At 37.2% G+C, this 13,601-nt stretch overlaps 1 protein-coding gene across 1 annotated transcript in view; it reads right to left on the reverse strand.

The window, feature by feature from the left end:
- Positions 1-3,584: 3,584 nt before the first annotated feature.
- The window catches only part of LOC145673944 (uncharacterized), a 41,800-nt gene continuing 31,783 nt past the window's right edge, over positions 3,585-13,601 (reverse strand). Inside the window, exon 2 of the mRNA XM_081743759.1 lies at positions 3,585-3,915. Coding sequence (XP_081599885.1) covers positions 3,895-3,915 — 21 coding nt within the window. The 3' untranslated portion in view covers positions 3,585-3,894. The remainder of the gene's footprint in view (positions 3,916-13,601) is intronic.

The following is a 13,601-nucleotide window of genomic DNA, read 5'->3' on the forward strand; positions in this document are numbered from 1 at the left end:
TAGAAACTTCAAGTTCCATTTAGATTATATTTTTATTTTTGTACCAACATGGTTATTTAAGAATATTTGATGACTTGTAAAAACATAATTTAAAGGTGAGTTATATATGAAATAAGATACTAGTAATGCAGTAAGAGATGTTAAATAGACAGAGACGACCAAATCAGGAGAAAAGTTACACTTCTTTTGACGTCTTCTCATCTTCAGGGTTTAAAGCCTGTGACAAACATCTTGGCATTTCAGCTAAACGAATAAAACACAAGCTCTGGCGCGGCGTTGCCAAGTGCTAAAGGGTGTGGCTATGGCTAAGCAGACAAACTACAGCGCGATCAGCTGGCAGGGGATAGACGTGGATGTGTACAAAATAAACGTGGCAACATCGCTGGCCTCTCATTTGTTAGCAGTATTTAAAGGGAACATGTAGCGCCGCCTTCAAATACCAAGATGTTTGTCACGTCGTTTATTACATCAGATGGTGTCCTATTCCAGAGAATGAAGAAGTCCTATAAAGGTTAAGATATGAGAGAGAAGATCTACTCTAAGATGTCATAGATGCTAGCACTTGGATGTCATATAACAATGTTTCTCTAGCTGTGGTTCGCGAACCACAAGAGGTCCTCGAGACATGCTCTTGAAGTCCTCTTTCATTGAACATTAATCCAAAGAGAGAAAAATACTGTAAGATGCCACAGATCCTGGCATGTAGATGCCATATAACAATGTTTTTCTAACTGTGGTTCGCGGACCACAAGAAATCCTCGATGAATGCTCTTGAAGTCCTCTTTCGTTGAACATTAATCCAAAGAGAGACAAATTAAAATTTGAAGTTAATTGGGTATCACTGATCCTAGTGGAGAATGTCAAACAACTATGGAGTATACCAATAGAACATTGTATAATGTAATAAAACAAAAATTATGCACATTCTAATAGCTTATAATTTGTATTATTATAAATTATTCACAATAACGTTTATTTATTTAAAGAATCTTAAATAAATTTTCCTCTACCAATATCATTAAGGAAATTTAAATTTTACTATTTTAAATTTGCTACTAATTTAAGCATACAAGTATACTGATATACTAGTACAGTATGTGGCAAAACAAACAGTATTGAAACTCGTACATGCATGGCGCGCAGGTGCAATGTGGTATGAGCTGTGAGCGCCACATGTGTGTTTAGTTGTGTGTGGACTGGCGTAGTGTGCAGTTGGCGCGAAGGTAATGTTACTCACAACACAGGAGAAGATTTTTATTGTCTATCACTACTTCAGATCATACGGTGTGGGGCAGCATTTTACTGCATGAGATAAGCGTGCACGTCTACTGTTTTGCTCTGGAGCTATGGTATATGAAGATGAAGATTTCATCAGCAACGTATGGTTCATGATGAACGCCATGTGTACCTTGATCGCTACATCTATCGACAGTTGATTTTTTACCCATTCTTGCATAATTAGCACAGTTTTTGCCGCACCAAAAGTCTATCGTTACAATAGCAATGGGTGCAGCAAGACATCGCTTGATTTCCTGTGGAACGGATTTTCCATATCCTTCCCATTTCCCTGACTCCATGGCTCCAGATGCCAACATACTAAGGTATGCTGAAGAAAGTTTATCCGAGCAGATACCCCCTACCACTATACCAGAGTTAAGAGAGAAGGTTCGTCCATTTGTTTTGTCATTCCAGGAACCCGTGTTCACTAACATGTTCACTGATCTACAGGACAGCTTTACGAATGTGTACAACGTAATGGTCAACATTTTGAACACATGATCCATAGGTTCGATTCCTCTTGAATTTACAATATTTGTTGAGTAAGATTTAGTTAACATCCATTTGACTATATTTATTATGTTTCATTAAGTTGTACAACAAATAAATAAATATCAAAACGATGTAAGTTCAGTACTATCTGTTTTGCCACATACTGTATATACTCAAAACACATACACACAAAAAGATAAATTTGAGAATATTCTGACCAATAAAAGTGGTCCCCACATGGAAAACGTTTGTGAAACGAGGACAAGGGAGATTGATATGACACTAAGGTAAAACATTGCTTGAAGCAATACCATAAAGTTTCATTACGGTGTATTTAACTCTGAAGAAACTATGGGGATCACATTTGAAGATTCTGCATTTTCATAATTTGTTGTATTTCAAATGGTGTTAGTTTTAATTATTTACCAGCTAGCCAAGAAAGTTTGTGCGGTTTCAGTACAAAAAAGAAAAGTTGAAAAAATGCGTTTACCTTATGTTTATTCCACAAAATATCCACCATCCGCTTCTACAACCTTCTCCCATCGTTTTACAAGCCTGTAGATGCTATTTTTGAAGAAATCTTTGTGTTGGGACTCAAAAAACTGCGCCACCACGTTTTCAACCTCTTCTCAAGTTTTCAATTGTCGATTGCGCGTATGGTTGTTCATAGACAAAAAAGATGGTAGCCTGATTGAGCAATGTCTGGCGAATACGCTGGATGTGGCAGAAGTTCCAGCCGAGAGAAGAAATCACCTCCAAGGTCATATTTGCTGTATGAGGTTTAGCGTTGTCTTGGTGGACAAGAACACCCTTCCTATTCACTAGTGCAGGTTGTTTTCTTGCAAGGTGTTCGGCTACTCTTTGCAATTGTGCTCTTTGGTTATGGTTTTACCACTTTCCAAGAACTCATAATGCACAATCCCAGCAGTAGTCCATGATACACACAGCATCACCTTCCGCTGATGAAGAGCACTTAAAGGCATGGTTTTGTACTTAAAGGCATGGAGTCATTTGACGAGAGTCAATGGTACGAGCGTTTTTTTTTTTTTTTTTTTTTTGTTATCGTACATTACCCACTTTTTGTCACACTCAAAATGCGGTCCAAAAATGGACAGTTGTTGTTCCTAGTCAGCTAGGAAGAGCAAATGTTCAGTAGTTGAAGACGGTTCCCAGCAGTCAGCACGTGAGGAATCCACTTACTCAGTTTCCACGATTTTCCAAGCTCATGCAAGTGTACAGGAATGGCTTCATCGCTTACTTCAAATCATTGAGCGAGTTCTTGACACGTTTGAGTTGAATGCTCTTCAATTGCTGCCTTGAGTTGGTCCAAATCGAGAGATTTTGGTCTGCCCGATCGAGGTTTGTCTTCAAGTGTCTCATCGCCGGTCGAAAAGGTCTGAAACCACTTTTGAGCTGTCCGTTCACTAATTGTACCTTCTCCAAACGCTGCACATATTTTTCTTGCTGCTTCCGCACCTTTTGTGCCCAACTTGAACTCATACAGTAAACAAGCCCTGATTACTGCGTTCGGCACAGACATGGTTCACTGCGAATACTTGATCTCGAACTGTCAAATGCGACCTGTTATCTACGTTATCCGACGTGCCAAGGACTTAGCCTTCAGAAATTGTCGCATACGGGTACCTCTGGCGTCAGAAATGATTACTACCCCACGAAAAATAGCTGCAGCTGTAAAAACCGCACGAATTTTCTTGGTTGCCTGGTAAATGTAACTCAAGCATTAATGTTGACATTCAAATTAATTTAAATCTACTGTATATATCCCACAGTCTTTATGTGTTTCATATCTTATTGCTGCAGTACGAAGCAGTCTGCAACTTAAAATTAAAATTCTAGCAATATATTAAGGAAGGAATATATACGAAAGACATCATTCTATCTCATTCTTTATTAGTGTAAATGTAGACAATAAACGGCATGGAAATATACAACCCTACGCAAAGCAAAAACATTGCAACACAAATCATCCTTGCAATATAAGCGTTATCACCGTCCTTTTGTTTGCTTATCAGTTTCATTGCAGCACTTCCAATTTTCCCTTTCTTCCTCTGGATTTTAACTTTGGCTTTCTTTGAAGGGCCCATTTTCTGCATGGGATAAGTCTTAAACATGACTACTTGTGATCTGCAGAGAAATGAAGAGTAACATAAAATTAGATACTTCTGAAACATGACTTAAATATCCTAACTATATATAAAACTACATGAACTCATTCACTGGCATACAATAATGGGTATTTCTGGTTGACGTGGAAAGTTGAAATTTGGCATGATTGTAGCTTTTCGGGATTAACCTATAGGAAATCACCATATGTGAATATTTTTAATTTTCAAGGGGTCTAAAGGGGGGTAAAGAAATTTCCCATATTATTTAAATGAGCCTCTTTTTTGGGACCTATAATCTCATATCTTAGGTACTTGGAATTGGAACAAAATGTTGAAATTCGGTATTCTTGTGCGTTTTGGATAGCGTTACCTAAGTAAATCACTAAAAATAAAAATGTCCAAATTTAGAGTGGTTTTGTGGGGAACTGAAAAATGTTTCCTGTGTTATGTATATATGGGACACCTTTTACACTACAAAATCATTGTGTACTTCCTGCAGGGCTACAATGGTTAAATTTAACATGATTCTAGCTTTTTGGGACTAACCACAGAAAAATTACCAAATGTGAATATTTTTTATTTTTAAGGGGTGCAAAGGGGAGAATAAAGAAATTCCTCATGTTATTTAAATGGACCGTTTTTTGGACCTATGATCTATGTTTTAGGTACTTGGAATTGGGATAAAATCTTGAAATAGTTATGCTTATACATTTTTATTAGTGTTACGTAAGAAAATCACCAAAAACAAAATTTTCTATCTCTATTGGGGTTTTATGGGCGATTGAGAAATATTTCCCATGTTATTTATATGGAACATTTACACCCCAAAATGTTCAGATATAGATTGATGAAATTTGGCATGATTATAGCCTCCCTGGACTAACCCATAGGAAAATTTTCCAAAGTTGACTATTTTTAGTTTCAAGGGGTCTAAAGGGGAAATGGAAAACCTCCATATTATTATGTGGGATTTTCTTAGAATACAAAATGTAACCTTTTAGTGATTATATATATATGTGATTTCATAACTCTTGAACCACCCGACGGATCTCCATCAAATTTTCATTAGTTAAAAATCCGTCCATGCTCTTCGGATGGATGTCCCGGGTTCGATTCTCGGTGTGGTCACTCGGTCGAAAAATTGTAACATACTTTTTCAGGCCAGCCACCCTGAATGAGGTTTTCCTGGGTTTTCCTCATTCACGCCAGGTAAATGCCGGGGTGGTACCTAACTTATAGGTCCCAGGACGCTTCCGTCCTTCCCCAATCCTTTCTTCCTTCCCTTTTCCCGGAATGTGGGCTCGCCGTGGGATGTCATCCCTCAAATCGTGAAGGGCTAAATGACCTTAGATGCCGAAAGCCCAGAAATCTAAATCCTAAATCCTAAATCTTCAGAGGGATTTGAATCCCCGGTGGATTGTGTCTCATGATCCAAAGCCGAACGCCGGAGACCATTCGGCTATTGCCACCGGCTACTACGTCACAAATTCTTCATATAAAGCTAAGAGAATAAATTAGTAGGTACGGAAGATAGAAATAGAACTCTATTTCTACACGTGTTGATGTGAATACGAAAATAATGTCTACCATCTTTTCTTCCTTGGAAATTAGAAGTTGAGGAAGAATTGTAACTTAAATCGAGACAGTCATTAGAAACGATTATGTAGCCTCAACTTGAGGAACGTTTCGTGATATTTTCCTCATTAAAGAAGGTCTATATAACTTTTTTCTGAGTTAGAAAAGCAAATCTCGACTGTCATTCTGACACTAACATAAGGAACGTCTCTTTATACAAGCACCAGTATCTTGTGTATAGTCTTACACGAAACGATTTAACTAGCTAACAGTTTATGTGTAAGGTAAAGTGACGCTGTAGGCTAGTGGTTAGCACAATGAACTGCCATTTGAGAAATCCGGGTTCGATTCCAACAACGTCCAATTTTTTCAAATGCTTCAATTTCAGTTTCAATGTATACTCAGTGTAACAAGCAAGATTTTCTACTTTCCAGAAAGAGAAGTGTTGGATTGAGGAGAACTGGAAAAGGTCTGTCAATGGAGGAAATGATTTACAAACTTATTTCCTGCAGTTGTTCCAGATTTAATATTTTCATCTACTTTCAAGGATTTTCTGATTCGTGCGTGGTAAGTACTTTATTTCTTTGAACACACAGTATATAATGAAATAATACACTGCATACACAGCAGTCTTGAGATTAATATATGGTGTTCATTATACAACATGCTTCAAACCATAGAGATTCATTTCACAATGGAGAACTGTTTCGTTTGTTATCTATTCACAATTTTACTTGCACAAGGACTGACTCAGTGCTACCAACTGCTGTCCTTGTGAGGAAATATTTCGTGTAAGTTGGGTTTCATTTGTCTAAGCGTTTTACTAACTGCAAATGATCTGGTCACCAGATAATGGAAGAGCATACTTATACTGGTGCCTGTACTTTGGTTCGGAAGTTGTTGAATAACCGAAAAGGAATGGATCCTTTTAGCAAGTTGATCTCTCTTGCCCGTTCCTTTGTGGTGGACAAACGCCGTGTGCGTGGGTTTTCTCGGGGTTCTCCCACTTTCTTCATTCCACCATTTCATTCATCTCTCATCATCACCGTCTCCTTTAGCCTAACCGGCATAACCGTGGGACATAAAACTCAAAGATTTCATTTATTTTTCTCTTGCCCGTTCCTGTTGACTGTGTGTGGCCTGTACGCACGAAAGAGTTCTTCAGCTTTGTGAGTGATGTGTCGTACAAGGAATAGCAATATTTTGCTTTACAAAAAAAAAAAAAAAAAAATCATTCGTTGCTGAGTAAAAAAAGAAGTACATCTATACAAATATGCTCTGCATATGTTTATTTTTGTGTAATAAATTACTTCACTAAGCGATTATTACATCTTCATAATCTCACATTTAAAAAATCTCAAGGCGCTATTGATATGTGTATGAAAATTAACACACATAAGAAGCACGTAGGAAAAATAACATTCTCCATTCATTAATTACAGCAAAAGAAATTTAACGAATATTATAAAGTGATGTCATGCAACTATGATAAAGATTATTATTAATTGTATGAAGGAAACCCTTTTTTTTGCATTTTCTTGCAAATGCTTTTTACACTATAAGAATCGGTTGAGTAGCTAACGAGATAGCCAATCTTGTATTATATATATATATATATATATATATATATATATATATATATTGGTATATAGAAGTGAGTAAGAGCAGAGTGTCATCATCAATGATATTATATTGCTACAGTGAAAATAAATCTAATAAAGGACCATTCCGATTTGGTGAATTCAATGATTGCTAGCACTAGATTCAGCACCGAAAGAAACAGAAAAAATGAGGGTGTTTAGTGGCAGACTATATACAGGGTGAGATAAAAATTAGGGCAAAGTGGGAGGATAGAACGTGGAAAATGTCTAGAAATGCCTGTTAATTTTGAAACGGGTAGAGGAATTGAGGTCAAATGTTGAATATGAGGAATGCATGTAGAGCTCCCATTAATATGCGTAATATGAATCATGGGGGACATCTGGAAAGCCGCCATGTTGGACTTAGCGCAAGAAGAAAATACGGGAAAAGGGTTATGTGATATATTGCTTTTGACGCACACCGTCTATTGAAATCAATAGCGTTCAGTACAGTTTGAGACCTCTGTATCAGGAGGCGTTGCACGCTATGGCAATGTATCAATATTGTTGTAAAGGTGACGTGAATGAAGAGCTAGTGACCCTGTAGTACGGTCCATGAGCACGTTATATGCACGAAGGGTAGAAAGAAAAAAAATGAAATGAAATCTTTAAGTTTTACGTCCCACGGTTATGCCGGTTAGGCTAAAGGAGACGGTGATGATGAGTAATGAATGAAATGGTGGAATGAAGAAAGTGGGAGGAAACGGGAGAACCCCGAGAAAACCCACGCACATGGTGTTTGTCCACCACAAAGTTCACTTGGCGGGGGCTGGAATCGAACGAAGGGTAGAAAGAGATAGAATCGAATCCTGTAACATCTAGAAGACTGATTGTAACATGCAATAGAATGAGTAGTCCCACTGGATGAATGCTCGCGTGGCACCTTGCACAAAGACACCTGTCACATTTAGGGTTCTGATATATCAATAACCCCATCCAACAAAAACGTGCCGGTAGTAACACTGATGATTCTTCTTAAAACCAGTTACATACAATTGGCACTTAAAACACTATTCACATTACGTCTATTCAGTGGAGCTCTACATGCATTCCTCATATCCAACATTTGACCTCAATCTCTCTACTCGTTTCAAAATTAACTTGAAATTTCTAGACATTTTCTATATTCTATTTTCGCACTTTGCCCTCATTTATCTCCCACGCTGTATATGGTCTGTCACTAAATACCCTCTTTCTATCTGTTTCATTTAGTGCTGAATCCAGTGCTAGCAATCATTCTCAGCAATTGAATTCACAAAATCAGAATGGTCCCTTGTAAGGAGATAACTACATAAATATAGAATTTTGTGTTCTTTCAGATTTTACAGCACGAGAATCGGTTGGGTAGTTTTCAAGATAATCAGGATTGTTTGTCTTGTAGTATAAAAATAAAGCATTGAAACATTGTGACGTCAGTCATAACGTAATATAAAAATGCTTAATAGTGACAGAATGTCATTCGATTGTTTATGCATTGGCATGTCCTATTGAACATAAAACTACAGGTTGTTACATAAATGTATCACAAAATTTTGTGAACAAATTCCTCATATCAAAATAAGAAAAAAAATCATATGGACCTGTGGTCAAAAGTAGATATTTTAGTTTCGAAGTTATAGAGTGTCGAAAACGTGAAATAAGTGAACTTTAAAAGCTCATAGCTTCACTACTATGAGACATCGTAGCCGGGTCAAGACATAATTGAGAAGCTAGTATGTAAACTATCCAAATATCCATGTTTAAGAATGCTACAGTACTTGCACATCAATTTTTATAGAGGTAGGTGGAGAGTGATCAAGTACTCTTAAACAGTCTCTCTAATAAAAATAATTGTGCAAGTACCGGAGGTTCTTAAAGGTGGATATTTGGATAGTTCGCATTCTAGTTCTTCAGTCTTGATCGGACTACGATCGGTCCTATAGTAGTGGAACTATAGGCCTTTAAAGTTCTTTTATTTTTTCAAGTTTTCAGCACTCTGTAACTACGAAACTATGAACTTCCGACCACAGGTCCATATGATTTTTTGTTATTTTGATGTGAGAAATCTTCTCCCAAAACATTGCGATATATTTATGTAACACCCTGTATAGAGAAAAAAACTTAGAACGCCAATGCAAGGTTTTATTCAGTTTTCAGGATTGGCTGCTAGATTACAAGAATTTATGTTTATTTTTATGTAAGGTGCATAATTAAATGGTATAAATAGAATCAGTAGAGAAACAAATGTTGAATACAAAGGCAACAATTAAAAACCATTCATGTACACTTTCAGTAACACTACACCCATTAATTAATTAATTTATTAATACTATCATTAACAGCCACAACTAATATGAAGTAGATAATACATTGTTGTACAATAGGTGAAATGAAGTGTTGGTTGTGCAGAAGTCCAGTGTCTGTTCAAGCAGTAGATCCACAGACGTTTATTACGTTTTCTCCGCAGTCGGTGCTAGAAAAGAGAACCTAAGAATTTATCCTTGCCAAACCATATCAGTAGGAACTCTTCGACCAATATCTTAAAACCTCTATTCTATTCATCTCGTGTTGTGGTAACATTTAGCTATATCCTCCACAGAAGGCATGGTGACTGAGGTCAGAGGTGCGAATACCACATTTCAACACAACTGTGCACAACTGTCTTCAAAATCCCATGCATCCTTCAGAGATTAAATATTCTCTCTTCTTTAGAAACCTGCAATAAAAATCATGCAGGTGATTGTAGGATAAACAGGGAATACAGAGCTAGAGTTCTCATGATTCACATAAACACGAAAGCCCTTGCTCTGAGATACCCCGTAAATCCAGTTGTTTTTGCGTTTTCTATATCTTCTTTGCAGATTCTGTAAAAGACACTCCATTTTCTTTGTTTGCATACATACATACAGACAGAAGCCGCTAAAGAAAATTATTTCTACCACAACTACTTAGTTTAACATCTATTTATATTCATAATCTATCCTAACTAATGGTGTGAAAACCCTTTGTGGATCTGAGGCGCTCCAACACAATCTGTTAGCTACTGGCTGAGCTACATTTATCCTAGCGACTAACACATAGTCAACGTGTTGCATCATCTTGTGTCTAGCAAGCGTATCGAGAGCTTTCTAGACCTAATTCATTATCTGCCGTCAATAAATATTCGAGACCAGTACCGGCAACGGAATAACATACACAATAAAAGAAGTAATACACTAATTATTTACAAGATGGGCTGTTACATCTTTCAACTTCTTTTGAACTCAAGAATAGTAATACTCCCCACAATATAATACTCCTATAAGATACAGAAGAAAACAATCAGTTTATGTTAAGCGATATGAAGAGCAAGTGCAGTCTTTAGCATAAGTGGCTTACGAGATTTCATTCCAGTGTGTAGCCTGACCATCAACAACTAAAAAACGCTCTTGCTTTAACAATGATTGTGCCACATAGCGAAACAACTCATTGACCTAATTAACAATATATCAGATAACCAAGAAAGTTCGTGTGGTTTTCGTCACTCATCAAACATAGCCCACAAGAATCTTAAACACCCATTCTGTCTTCGAAATAATCACCACTGGCTTCAATAACATGTTCCCGAGACACAAGCTTATAAATGATATTTCTAAAAAAGTCCATTTTTCTAGAGTCCAAAATTTGTGATACAGCCTTTTTCGACATCGTGGTGTTTTCGTAACTTTTATTTCCGCAGGTGGTTATCCATAGCCTAAAATAGGTAATAGTCCGATGGGGCGACGTCCGAGAAAGAAGGTGGGTGGGTCAGAACTTCCCCACCCAGTGTTTTGATCACCTCCTTTGTCTCTTTTGCCGTATAATGTTTGGCAAGATTGTGGAGGAGAACGCCTCTTCTGTTGACCAGTGCTGTCTGCTTATGGAGCAATGGAGCTGAAACTCTTTGTAATTGTGATTAGTAGATAGGGATGCATTCGAGTCGAGTCGAGTCGAGACTTAAGCCTGTCTCGACTCGTCTCGAGAAAATGTTGTCTCGACTCGTGTCTCGACTCGAAAATATGTTTCTGTCTCGACTCGTGTCTCGACTCGACAGTCTCTGTCTCGACTCGACTCGAATTCGAGTCGAGACGTCTCGAAATTCGAGTCGAGACAAAAGTACGAGTTAAAATATACGCATACATCAGCCAGACCATCATGACTACTTACCTAATTGTCAGTATGTCGACTTTTGGCATGGATAAAAACGGCGACACGTCTTGGCATACACGCAATGATCCTTGATAGGTCGCTGGAGAGAGCTGGCACCACATGTGCTCACTCAGGTCACCTAATTCCCGTAAATTCCGGGAAGGGGGGCGATGTGTTCTGACGTCACGTTCAATCACATCCCACAAGGGACATCACTCAAATGTCCGGCTCCAATTTCAATGAAACTTTTTTTGCTGATAGAAGGCATGTATGCATCATTACTTGTGATGACAAATTTTTGCCATGGTGCAAGTTTTCTATTTTTTTAAATAACTTTTAAGAGTTGTGATGTGGTTATTAGAGATTACCACAGAAGTCCCTTACTACCCTTTGTAAACGGAGCGTTAATGAAGAAAAGTGAAGAAAAACCATGTGGATACATATAAGTCCTGGGGGGAAGTCGTATGGTAGATATGACCTTGATGGCAGCCATCTTGAAATCCGCCATTTTGAATTAAGGTCAAGTTTTCAAAATGAGAATAGGGTAATATGATACATAATTTCGGGCTAGAATTTAATTAGAAAAATAATGGTGAGGTTAGTTTTAAGATACACCCATTTGGGGGAAAGTTACCGGCATATTAATTGTTTTTTGCTTACTGTGTGCCTAAGTCCCTTCTTACTTTCATCTCAAGACCTGTAAATCGATCGCAACGGCAGAGCCCGGTTTCGCACTAGTGTTTAGAAATCTTTAAACTCACTTGAGGCAATATTTGTGGATTATTGTATTGTATTTTGCCTTTAATTAAATTTGAACCCACTTCATGATCTTGTGTAAAGTATCACTAAAAGAAAATTTCTGTTTTTATGGAGAACGTAAGCATAGCAATTATGAAAGGTGAGTAAGGTGCGTATGTATTTATAAGAAAGTTTATTTTACGAGTCTTTTGTGGTTCCGCCAACCTATTCTTTAGTTTTTTTTCCAAAATACTCATATCTCATAAATAAAAGAGCTATTATAAAATCTGTTACCACTATTCTTTAATACTTATAAAATTTTATTTATTGTAAAAGCACTGGCGAGATATTTCTTATCGCCCACTAAAATTATGGTGGAGCTCCTTCGTGGCTAACGGTTAGCATACTTGCCTTTGGCGTGGGAAACCTGGGCTTGATTCCCGGTGGGAGTTCATGAGGTTCGGATTCCACGTTAATCAGTAGGTCCACGTCTCACATAGCCTCGCTGCTGAACGGGACGTTAAAATCAGAATCAATTCAACTCAAAATTAGGGTTTTGACTATTATGATGTCATTAGTTTAAACGCCCAACTGCCCAGTAATTATAAACATTGACTACATTATAAAATTGTAATTTGTGACGACTAAAATATCAGAAATTAAAGATTATTCTTTGGGTTTTGGAACATTTTGAAAAACGTGAAAAACTGGTACTGCACCGATACAACACACCTTTTGGATTTGTCATTGTGTAAAGTGATACAAACTAAAGAAGAATTACAACTTTATGAAATTGTATTAGGACTTATTATTTAGAAATAAACACCAAATAAGTGTAATAGTTCATATCCGTATCAAATACCAAGTTTATGATGAATCAACTACACAAAGTAGGATCCAAAAACGCTCATTGCAATTTGTTCCATCCTTCAGTCGAACCAGGAACTGAAACATAAAGAGTGACATTTTCTTTTTAAAGATACTTTGTCCAGCTAAGTATTGTGAAGGTTTATGTCAGTAGAAGGAATTGCATTCCATTATACAAGCGCAATTTCACAACTTTATGTACACATTACTAAATATCGAACACCCTTGTCCATATGATTAGCGTACGCGTCTTTGGTGCGGGAGACCTAGGTTCGATTTCCGATGGGAACTCCAGTGGTTCTGAACCCACGTTAATTTGTAAGTTCACGTCTCATATAGCCTTGATGCTGAAACGGACACTAAACTCTAATCTAATACTAAATACAAATATTTAAAGAAAAATGATGACGCACCAAGATGACGTGAATTTGGCTATCAAATCCATTTTGTGTTTTCAGTTATTTTCTAGTAGTATTTTTCTAGGCATCCTTTCAAAAGACAGTGATGCAAATTTCGTAACTGCGAATTCCTGTTAGAAGCCATGAAATTATCCGATTAGATGCAAAATTTCCCGTCCACTAAAATAGATACCGTAAATTTACAATATCTAACAATAAATAATTTTGAAAGATATCGCTTTCGAGGGAAAAAATGAAGTGAAATCTTTGAGTTTTACGTCCCACGTTTATGCCGGTTAGGCTAAAGGAGAGGGGTGATGATGAGAAATTAGTGAAATCGT

Source organism: Thermobia domestica, chromosome 17, assembly GCF_964235325.1.
Source record: "Thermobia domestica chromosome 17, izTheDome1.hap1.1, whole genome shotgun sequence".
In the NCBI taxonomy this organism is placed as follows: domain Eukaryota; kingdom Metazoa; phylum Arthropoda; class Insecta; order Zygentoma; family Lepismatidae; genus Thermobia; species Thermobia domestica.